Source organism: Salvelinus sp. IW2-2015, unplaced genomic scaffold (assembly GCF_002910315.2).
Source record: "Salvelinus sp. IW2-2015 unplaced genomic scaffold, ASM291031v2 Un_scaffold1055, whole genome shotgun sequence".
Lineage (NCBI taxonomy): Eukaryota > Metazoa > Chordata > Actinopteri > Salmoniformes > Salmonidae > Salvelinus > Salvelinus sp. IW2-2015.
Window position 1 is genome coordinate 651,124 of NW_019942708.1, and position 25,156 is coordinate 676,279.

General features: G+C 42.5%; 1 protein-coding gene across 1 annotated transcript in view; it reads right to left on the bottom strand.

The window, feature by feature from the left end:
* The window catches only part of arhgap10 (Rho GTPase activating protein 10), a 65,479-nt gene that overhangs the window by 26,879 nt on the left and 13,444 nt on the right, over positions 1–25,156 (bottom strand). Inside the window, 15 exon segments of the mRNA XM_024136928.2 lie at positions 2,264–2,322; positions 4,723–4,807; positions 6,899–6,973; positions 8,025–8,093; positions 8,205–8,247; positions 8,420–8,501; positions 9,504–9,598; positions 9,847–9,953; positions 10,041–10,170; positions 11,211–11,315; positions 12,262–12,372; positions 13,838–13,939; positions 14,403–14,474; positions 18,013–18,074; positions 18,548–18,643. Coding sequence (XP_023992696.1) covers positions 2,264–2,322; positions 4,723–4,807; positions 6,899–6,973; positions 8,025–8,093; positions 8,205–8,247; positions 8,420–8,501; positions 9,504–9,598; positions 9,847–9,953; positions 10,041–10,170; positions 11,211–11,315; positions 12,262–12,372; positions 13,838–13,939; positions 14,403–14,474; positions 18,013–18,074; positions 18,548–18,643 — 1,293 coding nt within the window.

Consider the following 25,156-nt stretch of genomic DNA (forward strand, 5'->3'; position numbering starts at 1 on the left):
GTTGCTTCCTAAGTGGACAGTTTGATTTCACAGAAGTGTGATTGACTTGGGAGTTACATTGTGTTGTTTAAGTGTTCCCTTTATTTTTTTGAGCAGTGTATATTGTCATTGTTTCTGAGAGGGACATTTGACAAAATGTGAGGTATATAGACCAATGTACAGGAAATGWTAAGCAGAGCTCTCGTAAAWAAACATTKATGACTATTGTAGACTGGCCTGTCTGATTTCATTTATCAGTATCCTACAAATCCTGATAGCAGACTGAGTAGTTTAATTGGTTAATGAACATGAGAARATAATTCTCATGACAGATATGCAAAACTCCTTAAAGCTGGTGGAGTTGGTGCCTTTAGGGCAATTCAGATGGATGTTAGAAGGCTTTTTAAATGAATGCATTTCATATGATTGTGTTTTGCTTTTCATGTTTTGTTTGCGCTTTTCATTTATAGTGTAATGGATGCGTATATGTATAGTGTCATTGTTGATTGATGTGTATGCAGGGCTCATCTGCTAAAGAGACTGGTCTCAGCCTGACTCCCTGGCAAAAAAATACAATTGGAATCATCCAAAAACATTTGTGTTATTAGTGCTGTACTATCCATTCCTTAGGTGGAAAGACTCCACAACGGAGAAACTGCACAGCATAGAACAAGAAGGATTTGGATTGCCCCGTGGTAATCCAACCATAGACATTTTGGATTGAGCAGCGAGCGCTCTGGTGCAGTCAGATRTCACTCTGGAAGGAGCAMTCACAGTAGGAGATGTGGAACCACCGACTCCGGATCTATTCACTGGAGACACAGGGTCGTCCMTTTAAAATMTGTCGGCAGCTCTAGTCAATWTTGGTGCAGTTACAGTAAGGCAATTCCACGGTAACAGAATGCGGAGACTCGCATTTTTTTCCACTTTAAAAATGTACGCCAAACAAAAACCAATGATTGCTAAGTTAAAGTACCACACAACTCAATGCACAAGGACYACTTRRYAAATTGTTCACTGAAAAAGTTCCAAAAACGCATGTAGTTGAAGAACAGTGCAGATYCAAAGTTTGGTAACAGAATGACAGCACAAAACAGTCACTGTTTAGCCCAGTACAAGCTACCACACAAGAAAACAATGGATGCCGTTTACATTGGCTTTATCAGCTAGTGTAGGCTACAACGGGTTGTTTCATATTTAAAAGAAAGCAGTAAAGGGTTAACAAAACAAAAAAGAGAATGGCGATGAACAGCACAGTTCCTGTTTTGACGCTGATATTAGACATGAGTGAATTTTGCCAGAGGATATGTAGGCTACTGTTGCTGGCTATAGAGAGATAGCTTTATACTACAGAAAGCTACCGTGTAAAACCGGGTTTGTGATAAAACCCACAAGATCATCCCCTTAAACATTTCCTCACACCCACACACAGGCATCTGATGGCTACTGCCCACACACAGAAAGCCCGGCATGCACCCCCCCCCCCCCCCCCATTACTATGGAACGACACAAATCTGAATGAGGGAATAAGCTGCTTATGGATGCTGTCATCTTTCAGAAAATATTTTATTGCTAATGCATTTCTGTACCTGCATTATGAGGGCATTGCAAACAGCTGATAAAAACACTCCATCGTGATCCAATTATGGGCCTGAGGGTAATTCATGTTAGGGATCACTCAGGACATGTCAGGCAGGCTATTGGAGTAAGATTTATATAGGGAAGGAAATTGTCATGTTTCTCTGTTCAAAGTCACTGGGCCATTTGAGGACATTAGTGTAAGATACTAGGATTTATAGTGTTTAACAGGTGGTAACATTTCCTTTTTAAGTTACCTTAAATGCAAAGAACCAAAGGTTACTTTAATGGCAGATGAAGGTTGAATTAAAGTGTGTGTGAGAGAGATGAAGACATCTCTGGGTCACATGAAAGGCTTTAAGGGTACATGCTAAGGCACTTTTACAGAGGAAAACCGTGAAAACAAGCATTWGTTTAGACTCTACAAGATGTGGAACATTCAAAACAGTTACGCTGGCATCCGTTTTCCATAGAACTACTGAGACAATGAAAATGATTAATAACCAATCTAACTGCGCTGGGACACTTAGACGATGAATTGTCTCACAGACAAACACTTGCTAGTCATGCACACAGCATTGCACTCATTGATAACGTGCAATAAAACAGAAGTGTTCCTTTGCCCTGCGCCTACACTCCTGTGAGTGGTTTTACATCTGTTTTGAGAAGAGCTGTATTGCGAGTGAAGAGGACGGCCCAAACTTACTTGCAGGGGCGATAAAGTCTTTGTAGAGTCCATAGGTCATCAGTGGCTCAGGAAGACTCCTAGAGAGAGACAGGAAAGAGAATGCATAGAGCAAAAGTGAGAGAAGAGGTGGAGAGCAAAAGAGAGCGCAGAAGAATGGGGGGGGGTGGACAGAAATAGATGCAGCACTGTTTTATAGGGTCTGCACACAACAATGATTAATGTGGCTGTGTCGGGGATGGAATTAGATGGCGCACCATGCCACAGTGAGATAACCAAGTTCTGAAGGTCCTTTCACGGTGCTGCACCAGGCCCTGTGCCAAGGCTACTTAGCCTCCCCTGAGGAACCAGAGGAGCAGGGAAGGAGAAGAGAGGCTGACCCTCTGGCTCTGCAGCAGGCCAGAGGAAGACAGATGGAGGATGGAGCTGCAGGACGATTTACAGTAAATCTACTGTCTCTACTGCAGACTTAAGCCTGTAATAAGGTTTCAGTTGACTCAATGGATGAGTTTAATTTCATCATATGATTGGAAGGTTTTCTAGATTGTTAGATTGCTTGTGTAAAAAAACAAAAACATCATATGATGTGTGCAATGTGTAACTGACATCTGCAATATCTCAGTAGCAATCTAAATGTCATCTTAATTATAATTTAGCGAGTGCTTATAAAAGTGTATTAATATGAATGGGTGAGTTGGAAATGTGTTTTTGGCATATCCCAACTCTCCCTGAGACACCATTGGAGAATGGGGCAGGGTCTGCCATAACCAGAGWCCCTGGAGAAATTAGGGTTAGGTGCATCGCTCAAGGGCAGACAGATTGAATTCCCGAGCCGACAGGATGGACAAACTAGCGACCTTTCGGTTACTTGTCCAACACTCTAATCCCACTGGCTGACTGTCAGGTTTCATTATGAAACAGGGAAAACTCCTTGACATAAACCAGAAAGGTAGTTCGCTGCCTGGGACCATATCTATTTCTGCAGTCATGCCAATTTACGGCAATTTTTTATTGAACCTTTATTTAAAACTAGGCAAGTCAGTTAAGAACAAATTCTTATTTACAWTGACGGCCTACCCCAGCCAAACCCGGACGACGCTGGGCCAATTGTGCGCCGCCCTATGGGACTCCCGATCAGGGCCGGTTGTGATCCAACCCGGTGCCTTAGACCACTGCGCAACTCGGGAGGCCAACGAGCATAGGAGTTGGCAAGAGCTCACAAACAGATCTGGGACCAGCCTGGGAGAGTGTCAGTCCCATGACCCACAGCGAGCAACATCAAACTACTTCCTGTAAGGGTCGCTTGCGGGCAGCAAAACCTGGCCAGTCACAACANAATTGATGGAAAAATGGTCTTGGCTCACTCCAAGTTTATTATTTAATAGGCTATATGGCAATTGCACTGGTGAACTTGTCAATCTTTTATAATTTAATTTTGATAACTAAACCTTTTACAGCACATGGAGTACTGAACAAGCGTAATAAACTAATTCCAAAACAAGTGCAGAAGAAAGTGAACAGACTGGCCTGGGGTTAACGATAAGTTGGCTATAATTTTATTCAGTAAATCGCTCCATAACGAGCCAAACCTGACATTTGCATACTGTAGTGCTGCATAAACTGAAGGGATGCTACTCATTAGTTTCCGTTGGATACCATAATTGCATTGGCGTCAGAATATGCAGTGCGAGTTTGTTTCAGTTAGCTAACAGAAAACTTTGGCTTAGCTTTAGGGTACATTTAACTTGTTACCTTGCAAAGTGTTTTTATAACAAATCTAGGACTCAGTTAAATTAATTGCCATTTGAAAAAGCAACAATAACTTAATCTATATAATCGATTGCCCCATTGAACTAAAAAACAGGATTCCTTTAATATGTGGCATCCAACCTAATTTGAGTGATTGATTTGATCAGAGAAACAATGATAATAAATCCCTATCATGCTAATGTATTCATATCACTGCTTGGTTGTGTGGCGGTAAATTGTAGTTAAAATACCTGCCACAGGCCACCATTTTGTTTTTCKCCTGGTCACCTAATCAATACATTCAAAGATGGATGATAAACTATGTGAAGCCAGGGATGCAGCTCTTCTTCCTAGAAAGTGGCCAAGACTCCCTACCAATTACCAAGTGCGTCTCAGGTCAACAACGGATTTCCTAGAACACACAGCGACTGGGAATAATGAAGTCAGAGACAGGGTCGGTTGATGAAGTGGATTGATTATGTGTCTGAATTTAAATGCATGGATGTCTATGCGGCAATGTGAATGTCCTGTTGCATTGCATGAGTTGAGCTCCAGGAAATGATTATGATTCTACCCCCGGAGTAGAATAACTTCAAACTCAGACAATGACGAACAGTTAGAATAAAGTCTCCACAGCTTGCCATTTGCTAATAAGACATAATAGCCTACATGAATACATAACCTAGCGATTATGTAGCAGACTGAGTGATTGATAGACAAAGGATTCCTACCTCAAATACAGCTTTAGTGTGCTGGTGATCGTTTTCACATCCCAGTCCTCACACGTAGACAGATCCACATCATTACTCTTCTCATCTGTAATGAAACAATCCAAAAGGTTTTAAACTCCAACACATAATCAACAAATTATACAAAGCACCAATACATTTTTATACTTTAGTAGAGTACACTCCAATTCCCATGATACCCTGAGCCTAAAGTTGTTCTGTCACCTAGTGTATTGTAACAAAAACCCTATGGTGAAGTGAATGGCTGCAAAGAAGCTAAACTATAAATAACGTGAAATGTGTCTTATGTGGATAAAAGCATTGCAGTAGTCTTGAGGAGCAGTTCTGCCCCGTGGTGATTGCTGGCTGGATTAAAGTACACCCTTCTCACACTACTGAGTCAAACTGGACCGAGCCAGGCTTACCTATACTGGGCTGACCTGATGAATAATCCACCATAGTTGTGTGTTTGAGTCAGAGGTTGGTGCAAGGCCAAGCCTCAGGTCACCAGGAGGTCTCCAAGGGGTTAGACTTGGTGGGAGGTAGGTTGCTGCTCTGGGCCATTTATTTACTTCATTTGACTGTATTCCCTTCAGTACTAAAACCAGAAGGGCTGTGTTTATTTACCCACAGAACAGTGTCCTGTCCAACATCAACAGGCTGGACCAAATGTTTTCCTAGAAGGCCAACAGCCAAATGTGTGTGTACAAAGCTYCAGATGGTGGGAGAGTGGTGTGCGTGTCTTTTAGCTACTGTAATGCGCACATCAATATGAACTAACCCACATAGTACTCTGTTACAGATGTATTGGGACATGGCTGACTACACTAGTAGTATACAAGTCCTTTTACCTCTTTATTCCCAGCAGTGAAATTCCCAGCTGTAAAATATCCATTCTCTATGCTAAGCTTTATGAGTTCTGCCAATCCACTGTTATCACAGATTTGTGAGCACAGTGGGAAAATAATGTGATCCACTTCTGCTACTTTGGCCTCGTTCTAACCCCTCCATTGAACTGGAGTTTTTCCCTACGTCTGTTCCAGTGAATTGTCAACTATGCACAGGGCGGCTATCTGGTCATTACTAACTGCACCCCCCCCCCCCGCATCCATCACCTCTGATTGGACTCCGCCCATGTTAGTGGGTGAGATATGAAAGTATCTCAAATAAATGACTGGTGACCGAAATCTCAACTGAGTTACCTGCGTCCATATGGTATTTGAAAGAAAACCGATACTAACTGAACCCAGTCTACACCAGCAGACAGTGTGCTAATGGGCTGTGAAGTATGAGTCGGCAGGTTCAGGTGGGAAGTTTGGAGTGGGCTCTGGGACAGCCTGGTGGCAGACTGGGTTTGTTGCCATTCAGTTTCAGAACACAGCTGACTAGACACAGATGGTGTCTACTAAAGGGCAGTCGTCGAGAGGGGGAAAGGTAAGAAAAAGGGGGGTAGAGGATAAAGGGGGATAAAAGAACGAGAGGATTGCGGGGTAGAAAGAGTAGGAGAGAGAGTGTTTAGAGGAGAGACGGGGGAGAATGGCGAGGAAATCAGATGTCCAGCTCCCGCTGAGCGACTCAAGTGAAGTCCCTGCAAGGACGGCKGGTACAGGCAGGAAGGGGGCCTCAGGCACCCCCCGGCTATCTGAATGCCAATGCAGTACCAGCAGCACGTGTTGCACTCTGAGCCTTACATCGTCGTCTAAGTCACAGGAAACCATTACTCTGAATACTACTAAGTAGATCAGACCGGGTGCACAATGCCTACTGTATCAATTTAACTGTCCAGTGGTTCAATTTTTTATGAAATATGACCTATAATTAAGTACAATATGAGCGAAATCGTTTTCCTCCGCCATATATGTAATAAAGCATGTTAAAAAAAGCAGCTTGTGTGTTGGAATGGTGTGGTCATACCAACAGAATGGTGTGGGCGTTATACCGGTCGTTAAAAACAGTCATGCGAGCAGACCACCGATTGGCCAGCTAATCTTACACAGGATGACATTCTGACAATAGCAGGCCTTTTTTGTTGGAGATACAAGTTGAGGGATTTTAATGTTTCCTCCAATTTATGCTTTAGCCTCAAATATGAGTATAGGATGAGTCAACAGCATTATTTGGGCATGAGTGATTTTCACTGGACAGTTATTTTAAAGGGTGATAAATGAGCATGTCTTACCGATCATTAGGCTAAGGAGCTTCTGGACTTTGGAGCTGACCCCCACCACTCTGTACAGGCCCTGGTCATTGATACCTGACAACAGACAGTTTACATGGCCCTTAATAGCACAAACAATCATAAGAGGATGAATGGATAAACTTTGGAAATACAGCTTCTCTCAAATCAAAAGGTGGGCTTCTTCACTGAGTGTACAAAATATTAAGGACACCTGCTCTTTCCGAGAGACTGACCAGGTGAAAGCTATGATCCCTTATTGATGCCACTTGTTAAATCCACTTCAATCAGTGTAGATGAAAGGGAGGAGACCGGTTAAAGGATTTTTAAGCCTGGAGACAATTGAGACATGGATTGTGTGTGTGCCATTCAGAGGGTGAATGGATAAGACAAAATAGTGCCTTTGAACGTATGGTAGTAGGTGCCATGCGCACCGGTTTGAGTGTGTCAAGAACTGCAACACTGCTGGGTTTTTCACGTTCAACAGTTTCCTCTTTTACAAGAATGGTCCACCAGCCAACATGGGTCAGCATCCCTGTGGAATGCTTTCGACACCTTGCAGAGTCCATGTCTCAACGAATTGAGGCTTTTCTGAGGGCAAAAGGGGGTGCAACTCAATATTAGTAAGATGTTCTTAATGTTTTGTACACTCAGTAGTGCATATGTTGCACCACTATCTGGAAACTATGAACAGTGGATATTGGTCCAAGTCTGCCCTCATGTGTTAAAAGGGAGACATCACAACATTTCACAAAACCCTCTTTACCGCTCTACCCTCTAGCCCAGGGGTGGGCAAACTTCAGCACGAGGGAGGTTTGAGTAAAAAAACTAAACTAACACAACCATTGGCCACTCTTGAACCGCTAAAACTTGATAGAATGTACATATAAATAACGGATTTATACTTTCAAATACCTGCCCTTTTTCTGGCCCATAAATTGCTTTTGGCAGCCAAATCAGTCCGGGGGAAAAAAATGTGAGGCCATCCCCTGAAATCTGAAACCCCGATCCCGCCCACCGAGACAAAATTAATGCCCACCCCTGCTCAGGCCAGTCAGCTAACCTCAAAGTACACTTCTGTAGGCTTTATATTGCCTAGGCCTTCTATTGTCATCATGCATCGTCTTACCTCGCGTCTCAATGGCGTTGATGGCATTCTTCACAAACGACAATCCTACGCCATCTAGCTGTGCGTCGACTGCAGAGTCATGACAACAGTTATTTTAATTATCCCCATGTCATTTTGAATTATCACAGAGACTACATTGAAATGATTGAGATCAGGAGCTTCTAATCTTTGTATACTTACTTCCACGTTCTTTTGAATAGGTTTTACCCAAGTACTGCCCAGCCTGAAAAAAAAATAATATGTAGCTTTCCACAGATCATTTGKTATCCAAGAGGTTACCACAAACCAAAAAAACACTTCTGCTGGTATTAATGTACCACTTTCATAGAATTTCAGTAGRGTTCAATAGACAATAGAAACTACAGTGGAGCTGTCAGGATGATGTGGTTACTCACTGGTTCTTTCCCACCCATGGCGTGAATCCAGAACTTGTGGTCATCTTCCGACAGCGACTGGACCGTGAGGACCGTTCCCGGMCTGGGAACAGAACACACCGCACAATTATTTATTGTAATAGCCGTGATTGTTTTTCTTTAAAATGGCGTGAGGGTTTGTTCCATTTTTAATTATGGCTGCTGTATGACAAACTCATTTCACCCTTGGGGATTGTAAAGTACAGTCAATCTCATCTAATTTTGTCTGTCAGACTGGGCCTGGGGTTCCAACAAACTACTACGTCAATTCATGTGTCTAAGACTGATCTAGAGTCAGTCCTAAAATGTGCCAGAGGGGCTGGCCTCTTAAATAGCAAAAAGACAGGAATAGCTGAGCTTCATTTACCCTAGTTTTTAATAATAGGCTACCACATCAGGCTAACCCTAACCTGTTGCACTCGGATACCAAATACCTTACATCTGCAGGCTGACAAGCAGGCACCGGGGGTGCAACAAATTTCAAACCCTCTAAGCTTGGGGGTTGCTGTTGCTATTAATACCCCAGACAGAATAGCAGTTTGGTCCAGCAGAGTGACATAAAGAGCCATATCTATTGCAACCAGGTGTAGCGGAGGAGCATAGAGAATCCTCTCAGCTATGTGGAGGGGCCATCGTTCATGACAAATCCTCTCCAACCCAACGCTGTGTTAGGCTAGGGAGAGCAGCTCTCAGCTCTACTGTACACAGGACCTGTGTGGAGCGAAGGCTTCAAGCCTGTTAAATGGGGAGTGTTAATGTATTTGGGAAGGCTGCCAACAGTGCATGAATAAGCTACAAGTGTGGCAATCACATTTTACAGGTCTAATGGCACAGACCTCACCCCCACCCCAGATGGTACTGACCGACCCCCTTGGTTTATGTACTAAATGTATGAGTCATTGACGTCTGGTGATCTTTGAGGGGAATCCATCTAAAAATCCCCCTTATTTCCTAGATGAGACGAGACACTTTAACAGGTGGTTGTGGAAAGTTTGTCTTACCACAGAGAACACATGACTAAAGTGATTGAGAAATGTAATGGGTGTAGTGCGACGCGACGACATACCGGTCTGTGATTTCTATATCGAGACAGAACCGCCTGTCCAGCATGTCTGTGGTTTTGCGGACACAAGACTTGAGGGTGACCGACTCAGTCTCGCCCTGAGGGAGAGAATCACTGTTCAGAGAGCCTGTTCTGAAGGCAAGAAAGTCATTCCTTATAAAATGACTACAGACTGCACTTTTAATGCGGGTTTCAATAGTAATTGTCGATTTGACAAATGACTTCATAGTTGTATTTGAATAGGGATGGATACACACATTGAATAATCAATCATTTGATGTGCTACTTGGACCATACTCTGTATAGCTTCCACAACCTGTCTTTGATTGTATGGGTCACGACTCACCATCTTTCCTCCTGACCTGTGGTCAAAGGTGACCATGTGTAGGATTTTCTGTTCCTTCACYAARGTGCAGTAACGCTTCACCCAACTGGAACCAAAAGGAGGGGGCCCTGGGGACGAGAACACACATTTCATTGGAACACAATCAGTTTAAACTGCCCACCTCTTGGACAAACACGTCGTTCCTCTATCCTTACGTTTCTCCTGGACGTAGAGYTATCCTTCGCTGCTGATGGGGCTMGTCTGTCTGTACTCCTGGGGAACCTCCCTTATCCTCTTCATCAGCTCAAACACCTCCACCCGCGTGCCCTCAAACCGACTCCGTGTCTATATGGGGGAGGGGGGTCTTGTTACTAATCGGGCCAAGCTGCAAAGCCGGGGGTAAAGTAACTCCTCTCCAATCTGATTTAAAAATGAAACCCAACCTGGTCTATTCCCCTAATCGTATACTTAACCCTAACCTTAAATTATGGTTAATTGTTTTTTTGGTCAAGTTTCACAATGTAGTACATTTTGACTACCGGGAGACACACCCAAGGAAGGAAGACACCCCTTGTGACCCTAGCTAAAATGGTCATGCAGGGGTCAATCACACAATGCAAAGCCACTGGAAAATAAAATCTGCAGAGCTCCCTTTGGAAACTCCCCTGACATCCCAGAGTGAGTGAAAGTAAAAGCTTTGGGGTCAAAGAAAATAATCAAAACACTAAGACAATTAACAATAGAGTGAGTGAGTCAAAAAGAAAGCACCTCAAGTACCTAGGGAAAGTCCCACTAGAAGCAGATCAACTTTAGATATATTATGAGCCAACATTCAAATGTAGAATATGTATAACATGGGGTGTATGTACAGTTTTTGTGATGTGTGTAATCTATAGTATTTAGAGCAATACTGTGTGTACAAGACATGTCCCTCTAGGACAAAAACGTAATATATCATCCTAAAATTGAATGAAATGACCACCTCATTTAAATGTTTGTCATTTAGCAGARACTTTTATCCAGAGCGATTTACAGGAGCAATTAAGGTGACGTGCCTTGCTCAGACACCTGCCACCTACCTACATTTACACCACTTTGTTTCATACAGTATACCGACATCCTTGTACTATGTGGTTAAAACTGGAATCCTTAATGGTGAAAAAACCATGTCAGTTTGGGCTATTACAACAAAAGTTACTGCAAATCACAACCCCCCCCCCCCCTCGGACGTCATTGCATCTCGATAGAATAGCAGAATCTGCAKTGCAAAAATGTTGAACAAAAACAACAAAAGGTGCTGGGGAGGGAGGGACAGTGGTGCTGTTTCCCCTAATGCCGATTCCATCTTAAAATAGAAATCTAATAAGACACGACTAATATCTCACATTTTGTATATTGATCTGTAAGGCTTTCTTGTAGTGGTTAAAGTCATTGGCCAGCTCAAATCCCTGGTGGTAGAAGGTGAACACTGTCTGAAAGAAAGCCAGCATCTGGGGAGAGAAAGAAAACATGGGATACAATGAAGAGTGCAATGACATTTTAATGCATTGTAACCCGAGGCTGTCTACACTTCTCACATTGATTTCTCAGGGGTTTACGTGGAATGAAGTCATTGTGAAAAATCAGTTGAAGAACTCACTTTGAGCTGGTTTATAAAAAAAAATAAAAAATTAATTTGACTGCTAGGGAACCTATATAAAAACACTAACTGTAGTGTACACTACTTTATCAGCACTAAGTTAATGAGCACTGTAAAGGAGAACTGCTGACCAGGCTCGACAAGTACTAAAGGTGCATTCGCCAGCAGTTCATTCACTCACTGGCTCCAAATGTCATATGATGCAAAACTCGTCATACTGGCTGTGTTTCTGCCTGCTTGAACGCAGAACAGCGCAGATACAAATAAACATTAAAATTAACCCCCCCACAAATCGATAGAACATCACTCAGATGTACAAATACAATGTAACATAAAAAATAATTTAAAAAAGGGAATATTTCCTTTAAGGCCCATTGGGAGTACAACATAGACAGCGTACAAAACATGAAGAACATGACAGACTGACCAGGTGAACGCTATGATCCCTTATTGATGTCACATGTTAGATCCACTTTAAAATCAGAGCAGATGAAGGGGCGGACATGGATTAAAGAAGGATTTTTAAGGCTCGAGACATGGATTGTGTATGTGTGCAATTCAGAGGGTGAATGGACAAGACAAAAGATTGAAGTGCCTTTGAACGGGGTATGGCTGCAGTGTGTCGAACTGCAACGCTGACGGATTTCACGCTCAACAGTTTGTGTGTATCAACAATGGTCCACCACCCAAAGGACATCCAGCCAACTTGACAACTGTCGCAAACAATATTAGGAAGGAGTTCATGTTTTGTCCACCCAGTGTAGTGTGTGTGTGATAATGTATTTTGTAACACTCACTGGCTCCACACAGTCAAACTTCTTCCTCTCCTGGATCTCCTGCAGTTTACACACGTAGTCCAGAGACTCCTCCTGGAAGTGCTGTCTAATGGTGTCCACCTGGCTGTCCGCCTGCACAACAGAGGACAGAGAGAGAAAATGTCAGCGTTGTTATACAGTACAGTCAGGTCTCTACACAGATAGATGGAGATCACGGCCTAGCTTCAGTCGTACTGGATTCAGACAGAGGCCCAGACAGAAAGGATGAGCTGAGAAAGTATTACGCTTTTTTGATAACTTTGGTAAAGACTTTGAAGGGCTAAGACACTGATGACATGGTGTATGACAGCCCCCCCCAAAAAAAGTGACCAATCAACTGGCGAGTTTAACGTTTGGTTGACTAATATGCTAATTGATTAGGCTACATGGTTTGCTTGACTGGATCTTCACAACATCCCAGTATTCAATGTTATTTACCACTTTACTGTATAGCCTGTTCAATATGTTATTGTGTTCAATCCAGAGCATCAGTTTTTCCATTAGCGGCTGGTAGTTTTTCCATTAGTGCCATAGGTCGGGCCTGTGCCTCAGGCCTGTCACATGACGTGTACAGTATGACAGATTAGTTGAGGGAGTTCAGACGGTGCCTCGCGGCTACGAGGCTGTGAACACCACACACATATATACACACACTACTGTGCCCCGATTACAATCTCTGTTCCAAACACGGAACCCTGGGGTCTGTTCAGGAGGGTATCACAATACAGAAATGTAATGCATAGAACAGATATGATTGCCTCACGTATAACTTGGAATTGTTAGCTCTATTCTTTACATTTCCACCTGAAATATTCAGAAAGTTTAATCTCACTGAATACACCACAAGAGTCAGTGAGGGAAGAACAGAACAGTTCCCACAAGGGCAATCTATAGGATACAAAATAAATTGTTAAGTGAGGGGGAGTTTAGGGTATATTACATACACAATCTAAWACCAGACTGCATGTCTAAGGTACTATATGGTAAGTTAGGGGATAGGGTGACTTTTGGGATGCACACAGACTTCTTGGCTCATCTCTGTAGTGCTGAAGTGTGTGGAGCGGTATGAGTGTCCACAGGCCTAGGGTTAGAGTATGGCGCGAGTTTCTCTTTCCTGCTCGGAAAGGAAAGTCATGTTCAGTGTTTCTGTACCAGCCACCAAGGTCGTACCTCTGAGGCAGTAGCTTTTGGAGCGCCTCAAGACATCCTGAGATTTCAGATACATTATCAAGCTTTACAGACCCAGTGTGGATTATATTGGGGTTGGTAATGGGAAAATAAACCCTTTAGGTTATCAACAAAGTTTATATGTATTTCACTGTGAAGGCTTGTGGAGCGATCCTTTGTATAAGGATATACTACAGTGTACAGGGCTCTGGTCAAAAGTGGTGCCCTATACAGGGAATAGGGTGCCATCCTATGGGTCAGGAACTTCTCCCTAAGCAAATATCCTTTCCAGCCATTTTGGGGTTGGGAAGATGTTGGGGCCCGTCTTTTCGGCCTCTTTTCCATAAATATATACACACGAGAGCGAGGGTAAAAGTATTCAACAACGTACCTCCTGTAGCTGCGGTTCCTTCTTCTTTGCTGACATGTTCAAAAGCTTTTCCAAGGAGCTGTAGTACTTCTCAGTTTCCTTCTCATACTTCTTCCTTTCCGCCTTAAAAGGGCATAGTATAGAGGAACAGAACGAGAAAGAGCATGGTAAGAGAGCGAGATAAGAGAAGTGAGTAGGACAAACATCGTAATATTGCATTAGTTTCACTGACCAAAGGAATGTTCAGAACATGATATAAAGAGGTACACATTACAATTAAGGGAGTTGGAACTCCCTAGACAGGCATTTTGATAAAAGATACTGTCTACCCTTTTCACATTATCGTGCCGACCAAAAACGTACTTATCTGGCTCTGATATTTTCATTTCACATTCCTCTTTCCAGCATGGTTTCTGCAACTATGGTGCATGCACAACCAGGCCAGGGCAGTACAGCTTGGTTCGGCTCAGTGTTGTGAAAAGGGTATTACTTTATAGCTGTGTTCAGAGCACACAGGATTTTGCGTGTATGAGARCATTAACAAGCAGACMGKATTAAGCAGTGTCATGGCATATGATAAGAGTACCTTKGCTGAGCCCAGTTGCTCTTTTCGGAACTTCTCCAGCGGTTTCATTAGCGTTTCTGTAATATTCTTCATCTAAGAGAGCAAGAGATAAGACATGACCATATTAGGACATATTCCACAAAAGTGTTTCATTTATTTCACAGGTACAGTGTTAGGCTGGACTTACACTCCACTAGGCATTCTCTGTAGAGGCGCCACAAGCTCAGCATGGAGATTTCAGTGCATGCCAAAATGTCTAACTTCACGGAAGCATCAGTGACGTATTGTCAAGAGGACCGCTCGAGTGTAAACCCAGCCTAAGAGGCGGCAGGTAGCCAAGCGAAAAAGGACAAATAAGCACCCTCCGATTTGACCGTTGACATAACATTCCAATGGAAAGCCAAAGGTCACAATACTTGCAGTGGGTTAATGACAGCATAAAGTCAGTGAAAATTGCCTGTTGTATAACTTTTTACAAGCATCCACAACACATTCAAGTACACTAGTCCCAGTCACATGACAGCTGGAAATCAACGGCCCTGTCCTATTGATCACTCGCCCTGCCAAATCTCCCTCTCTGAATCATACCTTCCTCCGTCTCTGCTAAAGGTCCTGTTGCTGGGGGTCATGTCCATGTAAAAGGAACCATGAGCACCAACATGTGACGCTCAAAGGAGCATGTCAAATTTGGTGTCAAATCAAAGCTAGAGTTCCATATTTTGTTGTTGTTGAAATCAAGGCATATACTTTTGTCAACCATTTTCCATCCTAAAAATGTTGATTAAGCAAAGGTTTTGATTTTCTTAACTTAGATATACATCAAAACAGTATAATGTTGAATTAAAGTAAAGACCCCTGGCAACTAATATTAACACTTATATTTTGGAGAAAGAACTCTGCCTTCTGTAAGTTTAAGAAACTTTGCCTTGACTTAATTCCATTACCAGAAACTCACATATCTTTAAGATATTTTCCAATTTCTCTCCCTCATCAGGGAGCATAATGAAAGTTCACAGAAGTCATAAGGTAGACCTATCAATTGTTTATGAAATATGAAGTGATTAAAACTTGAAAATCCATTACCAAATCGGTAACAGAGTTTTTGCAATTGAATTGTCTCAAATGGGAAATCACAGTAGTCACAAAGAGTTGGGTTCAGAAGTTGACAGCACAGTACACAGCAGAGAACACCAAGGTTGAACACACTATAATGTACACTACTCACGGAACTGTACTATACTGAGGGTAAAACACACTAGGAACACGTTCCTAATATTGAGTTGCACCCTTTTATCACTCAGAACAGCCTCAATTCATTGGGGGTATGGACTCTGCAAGGTGTCGAAAGCAGTCCAGAGGGCTGCTGGCCTATATTGACTCCAATGCTGCTGCAGTTGTATCAAGTTGGCTGGATGTCCTTTGGGTGGTGGACCATTCTTGATACACAGGAAACTGTTGAGCGTCAAAAACCCAGCAGCGTTGCCATTCTTGACACAAACTGGTGCCTGTCACCTACTGCCATTTCCAGTTTAAAGGCACTTAAATATTTTGTCTTGTCTATTCACCCTCTGAATGGCACACACACAATCCATGTCGCAAGGCTTAAAAATCCTTCTTTAATCCATCTCCTCCCCTTTATCTACACTAATTGGTCTTTTGACCAATCACATCAGATGGTTTTGCGTCAGAGCTGATCTGATTGGTCAAAAAGACCAATTAATTAAGAAAGTCAGAATTGGGATGCCTCTCTAAATGCAGCCATAGACGTCTATGATCGGTTCATATTTGGTCTTGTTTGGGGGCAGAGCTCATTAAAATAGCCAGGGTGTAGAAAAATACCCCAAAATGCAAAGGAGGATATTGCATATTTCTACCTTTGTGTACCTAGTTAGGATACATCACCATGAAGAGAATGACATTTATCCATAATTATGCATTTCTGGGTAGTACAGATCAGGGAGCCATGATGAAATTCCTTTCCCGCAATTCCACTTCACTTAAGGTAGTTCACTAACCACAAGAGATTCTCAAAGTCAATATGTCATAGCTGACAATTTTTTTTGCAAACATCATTGAATCTTAATTCAGAGCAGCTATTTAAGAGTTTTGGGAAAACTTGGACTCAAACTTTGCCATCTGCACAGTTTCCAGTAAATGTGTTTTTGTAAAATGTAAATTGTTAAAAGTAGTTCTTGTGAATAGAGTTGTATGGTTTGTTAAAATGTATGCTAAACTTGATTTCAAAGTTTAAGTGAAGAACCGGAGTCTCAGCGCAATTCCGTTACCGTGGAATTGCCCTGGGTTGATTCCAGGACATGTCTGAGCCTGCCTGCCCACCCCACAGTCCTCTGCGATGTCATCCCATACTGCTATGCGATGCTGGGGCTGAACCAGGCCCTGGTAGAAACGGTTACATGGCAACGATAGACCCCATCTCTAGCGCAAACACAGTACATAACATGCATTGTAAACATTCAGAACATACCCTATTCTGATTGCAAGGGGTCAGGGAAGTAAAACAATAGTATTGAGTGTTTTTTTCAAAATGCCATACAGTATCTGTAGCTASCTACCATATTTTAAGGGTCGCACACATTGCACCGAAGATTGATCTCCCATTCGTCTACCGWTTGTTCAGCGTGCTGTTGCGCGACTCCATGTAAAATCAGTTTGCACTAGGTTCGCAAGTACTCACGGCAGGCAAACACTATTGGCGTGTACGAGCTCTTAGAACAAGCCATAGGCTGCATTACAGGAGAATATAAATAACACATTATCTATGTTGTATGAGTCACCAAGAGACAACAAGCTATAGCTTAAAACATTGATTCAGCAACACCTACAGTAAATAGAGGTATGGAGGAATAGGGATAATAGAGCCAGGAGCCTTGAGGGATATAATTCTGTGAAACGGAGACACCCATCTGCTGACACACGAACACCGTGACTCAACGAGAGAGGCTGGGTTGGTTGCAAACTGCAGGGTTACCCTAGGCGGCATCCCAAATGGCACTCTATTCCCTATGTAGTGCACTACTGTTGACCAGAGAAGGAATAGGGTGCCATTTAGGACACAGACCAGTCTTTTCTGCATGGGTAGAAAACACTAACAGGCTACATTTACAACATTCAGTTCAGCTGTAARTTCCTCTATACAGTATAGCAGATGTAACTGAACTTTAACATGTGTCACTGTAGTGTACTAGTATAGCACTACACAACAGTGAGTGTTGAATGACTCCATTGACTCTGGTATGTCATGTCTTCTGAGGTTGTGTTTAATGGTTCTCTSTCCCACCGCCTCCAGAGAGGTGGGGATGGCACAGACAGTGACCCTTGGACAGGTGCAGTGAAGGTGGCTCTGCCTCCTCTCCTCTGGGTCATGTTCATTAAACACCAATCAGAAGAACAGACAGCAGGGACTACCCAGGCTTGTCTAATAAGAAACACATTTTCTATTCCAATAAGTTTTGCTACGGTGTCCCCTAATGAACATGACCCTGGTTACAACACAGCGGCATCGCTCAACCTTCCACCCACCGAGGAACTGTAATTTACTCACACACGCAGAGCAGACTTTAGAGGTATTTCCCCTTGCTTTTAAAGCAGGTCTCGACTGGTTAGTGCTTACCATCAGCTCTCTTTGGTCTTCCAGGTTCTTAAGGAAGTTGGAGAACTCCTGCAAGGATTCATCTGCAAGACACAGAACACACACTTTAATAATGTTTACATACAGCTTCACTCATCTCATGTATATACTGTATTCTAGTCAATGCCACTCAGACATTGTTCGTTCTAATATTTATTTCTTAATTCCATTCTTCTACTTTTAGATGCGTGTATTGTTTTTAGATACTACTGCACTGTTGGAGCTAGGAACACAAGCATTTCGCTACACCTGACATAACATCTGCTAAATATGTGTATGTAACCAACAACATTTGACACACACCCCCACAAACAGGAGGCGAGACAAGACAAACATAAGACCACACACAGAAAGAGAGACATAAGTACTGGTGTTTCCATCTCTAAAGATGCCACGGGTTTGGGAAATTACACATGCAAGCACTTCATTTGGTGGTAGACACAGAACCAAAAACAAAGGTTGTCTGATTACGCTGGCAGAACCACCCAGCTGTAGGTCGTAACAGCACCACACTCACCAATACACCTCTCATCGTCGGTCTTCGCATCGCCGATGTACTCAAACTGGAATTCTCCCAGGGACTGGGCAAACTTGCGCTGGGCCAACGCAAGCTCTGAAAACAAAAATAAAATAATTTAAAAACAACCCTATGGATTGATGGGAAGATCACATTCGTAATCACTTGACGACCATATTTCGACATCAAATGCACTGCTGTCACATGTGCTTCCTATTTACAGGCTTGTATCAATACGTTCTTTTTTAAATTAGTGGATATTCTAGCTTGATAGATATTAATCACATTTGAGTTGGACCAAAGCACAAATGTCAAGACTGAAATAAAAAAACAGAAGTCATTTATTCAAGGCCTGGCTGACATGCAGGCAGTAAGGCACCTACTGTAACCTAGTGGTTAACCCACTCTGCATACATCCTGTTGCCTCTGCTGTCAGACTGTAGCATCCTGTCCCTGTATAGGTTATAAAGAGACGATGCCTACTGGTCCATTGATGGTGACAGGTGTATACATTTGAGCAATACATTAAGCATATGTCCCTAAAGAAATTAGCCTATATAGGCCAGGTTTAACTATGGGGGTGTGGTGGGTATTGGCCCAAGGGTTTATAATGAGCCAACTGATTTACAAACATACATATTAGCCTACATAGGATAACCTTTACGCTTGACCTGCTTGTTGTGTAAGAAAACCGTAATAATATTTATTTTTTAGGATAATAGTTTAGGCCATACGCTAGAGGAGATGGGCTAAACAACTGAACCACATTCGGATGTAGCCTAGCCTGGAACCCACACGCTGCACCATAGTGAACTTCGGGGCGTTCGTTTTCCAGGCATGTTGAGCCCGCTCTGTTTTCTAAACAGTGTAGACAGATATTCCCAGCGGTGTGGATCTCGGACTGATGACAGTCCCATAAGGACAGCATGGGAGAATGTAGCAGGGTAATTTTAAGACTGGAGCTATGACTGGTATCCAGAGGAGCAGTATCATTAGCTTTGGCAGCTGGCTGGGGCTCTTTGGGGAGGATCAGCTGGGAGTTTTGAATCTAGGGGCTCTCAGATTCTCACTGACAATGGAGGTAGGAAGCCTGTGTTTATATTCTAACAGTTATATTACCCGCAGGTTAGCATTTTTTGTCATGACCCGGAAGTCAGCCACAACTGACGACCGAAGTGAGCTCGCAAGCGCCCCGTTGGCTACAAGGAGTCACTAGAGCGAACCCCAGGCTGTAGTGGCACCTCAGCACAGCGATGTAGTGCCTTCGACTGCTGCGCCACTAGAGAGGGCCCTTTTACATTAGCAAATTTGGACTTTGCAGCTGGCCTAAGTGGAAATCGCTCAGTTCTGCCTCCAGGACAAGACTCTTGACACTAACATTTCTTTTTTTTAAGTCAACCTGCATATTGCCATGAGTCAGTGTCTGGAGTATCTTCCGCAAACACAGTATTCACTCAATACTGGGGCCTATTGATTACGTTAACATCTACAAATGATTGTAAGTCAATCTTTGAACAGAAGTTGAGAATTGCCACATTAAACAAGTCCCAGCCTATCACCCTCATAACGGTTTGCTCCCCTGGCTTTCTCTTATATCTTTTACAAAACGTGGGCCATGTCAACAAATTCCTCTACAGCCATAAACCTGCCAATTAAGCGGCTCGCTAACACCCACAACCACCCCAAGAAAATATAACATTGTCAACTCATACATGCGGATAATAACGACGAGACCCAAAGCTTAATCATGTGACTTCAGCACAATGACTGGCATAAAGTGCCTAGCCCTAACCTCTGCCTGACTGACCCCAAGCCTGTATTTGTATCAATCAATAGGCAAGTAAACTCCCCAAACTGATCTCAGAGCTGTGTGGACCTTAGACACAAGGAAATTGATGTAGGCTGGCTAACCCACTGTATGATTGGGCTTGTTCAACATAAAAATAAAAAAAATGCTGACTGACCAACAAATTTTGCATCATAACTAGCATACACATATGTAGATCAGTCAGGTAGTCAATTTACCCACAATGCAGCATGGATTTGATACACTTGAACACAGCCACATTCTGAAACCCCACCTACTCAGTTTTGACATGTGTAAATACATTTTCACACATTTGGAAACCATTTATGTAGTGCTAAGACCTTGGTACGTTTGTTGTCCAAGTTACTACAGGAAACACGGTTGCTTTCTGCACTCTGCAGCAGCATTGTTTACGAGCGCTTGCTCTTTGAGTTTGGCCTGCTTTAAAATAGCACCTGCAGGAAGCTAGCTTCTTTCCTTTAAAAAACAAAAAAACAAAAACAGGTGAGGTTATGTAATGGTCGTTCTTAGAAAAGTTCAGTGCTGACGGCCCATTAATATATGCAGAAAGTAAAGTACAAGCCAATGCACTCCTGAGCTGTTATCAAACCATGACAGATTAGCAATAGGCCAGGGGTCTTCAAAATTCTTGCCCACGGACCCCCTCCGGGCAAACCAGCGACCCACATTATTCGTTAGCAGTTTTTTTTTTTTTATCATGTCATCTTATCAATATCAGGTGAATGATAATGGCAAGGAGAAGTAATTAACATTTTAGTAGATAGTTTCATTATTTTGACATAACTCTTCTAGTTATAATGGAGGCAACAGCCTAATAGCTAGAAGGGTAACTCCAAACACATTTTTGCTAAGAGCTGCTGTTTAAACAAAGGCTAGCCATGTGTTGGCAAAAATGTATGTCCAATTTAGGAAAGCTTACCAGCAGCCAGTGGCACTTGCCACACTGGTAGCCAATCTGCGGGTGCTTATTCAAAGCCTATGTCATACTCCAGCAAGTGTAATTTCCTCAATATTAGGAGTTGAGAAATAAAGTTGACATTAGAAAGATGATATTCTCCTCTTCTGTACCACAGGTATATAATAAAACAATACATTATGTTGTTGCTAGCTACACTCAAAAGATATTGAAATAAAAAAAATGCCACTTATATTAACAGACCCCTGCAGTACCCCCGGTTGAATAGGGACACGGAACTATAGTTTTCCTTCGCAGAAAATACATTAGCGGAACACATTCGGCAGAAGAAAAAAAAAAAAGCTATTTTCATCAGATGACAGTTGTGCAAAGCTATTTGGCTGGCAGCCACAAGTAAATGAGCTTATAATGAAGGTATTTAGTTCAACTATGCATGGGTATTATATTTCTAATGTTTATCATAGAAAGAATGTAGCCAGCTACATTTCCTGATGTTTTGCTTAAATTTCTTTCATTTTACCAGAGAAAAGTAGGCTGGCTACATCGAGAAAAGTACAGGAGAAAAGTAGCTACACAGTCAGAGCGCCATCTGCTGATAGAATGTCCGTTTGTGAATTCTTATCCGAGTGGAAAGTACAACTGGAGCATGAAATGAGTCTGATGCCGAGCAGAAATATATTTTATTTTAACTATGTAACTTGGTAAATAAAAAAAMATATCTTATTTACAATGACGGCCAAACCCTAACAACGCTGGGCCAATAGGGCAGCGCACAACGGGACTCCTAGTCACGGCCGGTTGTGATATAGCCTGGAATCGAACCAGGGTCTGTAGTGACACTTCTAGCACTGAGATGCAGTGCCGTAGACCGCTGTGCCACTCGGGAACCCAATAAAAAGCATTTAACATACGTGTTTACAAAACGCAGCAAGATACTTATGCGTTCTKATTTTTTTTCTGGCATAAATACACAGAATTCTGCATCAACGCGGCCACTAAGTTTAACTCGCTAGTTAATCTTTGTAAGTGGCTCAATTAATAAGGTGACAGGGCATCATAGTGTTGGCTTTCTGACATGTTTGAGAAGTCAAAGCCCTTTGGATGGATTATTTGTACAGCTACAAAAGCTGAAGAACATACGCACATCCAGGTACTTACTGCAGGTGCTGGAGTTGAAGGCAAACTCATGGAAAACAGAAAGGACATCAGGAAGCACTGGTACATTATTGATACTGACCCACAACTGAAACCCATTTTTAAATATGTGGTCTGACTTACATAGGGAAAGCCTATAGAAGCCTTAAGACACGGCTCAGTGAGCACCGCAGCAATATACGGACAGTGAGGCTAAATTGTAAAAATTCTGGTTGCTGCTCATTTTGTACAAGCTGGACATCCTATTAGTTCTCTGAGATACATTGAATAGAAATGGTCAAGATGTCATGCTGGGGAGGGGACATTGAGAAGAAACTTCTTCAAAGGGAATCTTTCTGGATCCACAGTACCAACACGGTCTCATGGCCTTAACGAGGCGCTTGACTTGAAACCGTTTTTAAGTGTCAATGTCTAAATTGTGTTTTAATTTTTTTTTTATCCCAATTTATTATTGTGTTTGTATATTACTGTAAATATTGGTCACATTCCCTGTGTATGATCATATATTTTGATAGTTTTGCAATATTAACATTCAATGCATGTTATACATTTTCTTTATTAGACAATATTGGAGTGTATGAATGACATTTAAGATTAGATCTCATATGCTTCTGTAGATTTGATATGAAATTCTTGATTTGGCCGAACCCTAATTTCCACTGAACATTACACAAAAACGCATTTACTTTAACAGAGCAGATGCAAAGTTTGCAACTACATGCATTTTTTAAAGAGTTTCAGTGGAAATTGACAAGTAATCCTTGTGCAGAGTTGTACAGTTAACTTTGCAATTACTGGTTTTTGTTTGACAAATTTTAATGTGAAAAATCTCAGGGGAAAAAAGCCCAAGTCAATTATCTCACCTAGACTGACGTAATTAAAATCCTTAGAGACGTCTCAAGTTGGACCCAATCCATGCCTTGATTTGGACAACAGACACTTAAGTAGAGAAACAGAATGGGATGGTTAGGCCTACTCATAGGCACCTAGACACAAGCCTGCTATGCCAAAAATGGTCCTCTAATTCCCTTACTGGTGGTGTTCATGCCAGTGTTTAACCACTGATGTGGGATCAGGAGGAATGTGACAGACATCCCAAAATACTGCCTCTATGATGGAGTAATAATCAATCACAGCCCATCTTGAGGTGGGTGACTACAACTAGGCTAAATTACACAGGGAGGGGGAGAGACCACTTCGCACACAAACACATGATTGCATGTAAAGCCGCAGCAGTGTGCTTCCTTCCTCAGATGGGCTGACTGATAGGCTCAACGAGAGCTCTGACCACAGATTTTTGCAGCCTTGTTTATGCCTAACTACTAACACACCAGGGCACAGGTTGAGCATCTGCTGCAGACAAAACCCACCAACCAAGAAAGACACTTCAACACTGAGAGGATCAAATCTCAAGTTACAATTCGTTAAGATTAAATAAACTAAATAACAGGTTCAGCAGCCGATTTTATCTGGAGGCTCCTTGTTTGTCTCCTGTACACAGTGAACATTGCCTTCTAGCAGACCTCTACACAGACTAACAAGTCGATCATCCAGTAGACCCAGTGATGTACATATGGACTGTGGTAGTAAAGTATGGGTTAATAGCCTCGATGCAGTGTTGTCAAAACAGAGGTATGGCCAGGCCAACAAGTTAGACAGGTCATTATTTTGTTAGCAAACATACCCTGCTGAACATAGCAATTAGCTTTCTAGCAACTGTGGAACTCTGGAGTGAGTCCAAACCACTTAGAAGGATCCAGACCTCTGAATATGGCCAGTCCTTCCTCTCTCTCATTGAGCAGAATTACCACCTTGTAATCAGGTTCCCACTGATTAGTTTGACCAGTTTTCATCCTTAGTCACTCCCAGCTCCCACCGAGGGCATTCCATCCAGATAGCCTAACTAACCTGTTGCTAGACCAGTCTGCCAGTGCCACAGCGGGCATCAGTGCTGTGGCACAGGATGATCCAGATTCACAACAAGCAACAGAGCCAGTGTTTGTCTCAGCCCCAGGGATATATGAAGAGATATTCTACCTAACAGAGCCAGTGTCTAATTACCTTTTGACATATGCAATAGACACACCTCATTAACATGGTATTGCTACAGTATATCTGTTTTGTTAGCCAACATTATGTGCTCCTCGAGGTACTTTAGCTCCGGTTGGCTAGCTCAACTGGCTTAGGCTAAATGTCAACGCCATGGTGATGCGGTTTTAAACGAGCGCTTCATTTGTGCAACGTGAAGCAAATCAAACACTAGGACACCATGTGAAGCCTCCCATCTGTATATGTGGCAGCCCTTACCAGATAACAGGCCTAGGCGTAAACAGCAGCAGAGTCTCTCCAACAAATCTGGAGGTTTCCCTCTATTGTGTAAAAACTGCATTCTGGATACAGTTGAACCTTTCCTCCCCAACACCGTTAACTAATGTAGGAAAACATGTTGACAACATTACATTTACATTTAAGTCATTTAGCAGACGCTCTTATCCAGAGCGACTTACAATGCCACGACAACGTAAGTTAATGTCTCCACAGCCTACACTATCTGGAGAAGTCAGGGCGACATTTTGTTACAGCAGTGTCACATCAGCAGTGAGAAWTCACTTGATTCAGTGTTAAATTCATTTATTGACGTCACTGGGAGAAATCTGAATTTGTGGTTGGGAAGACAGCTCATGGTTATGACAGAATAGGCTAACGTAAT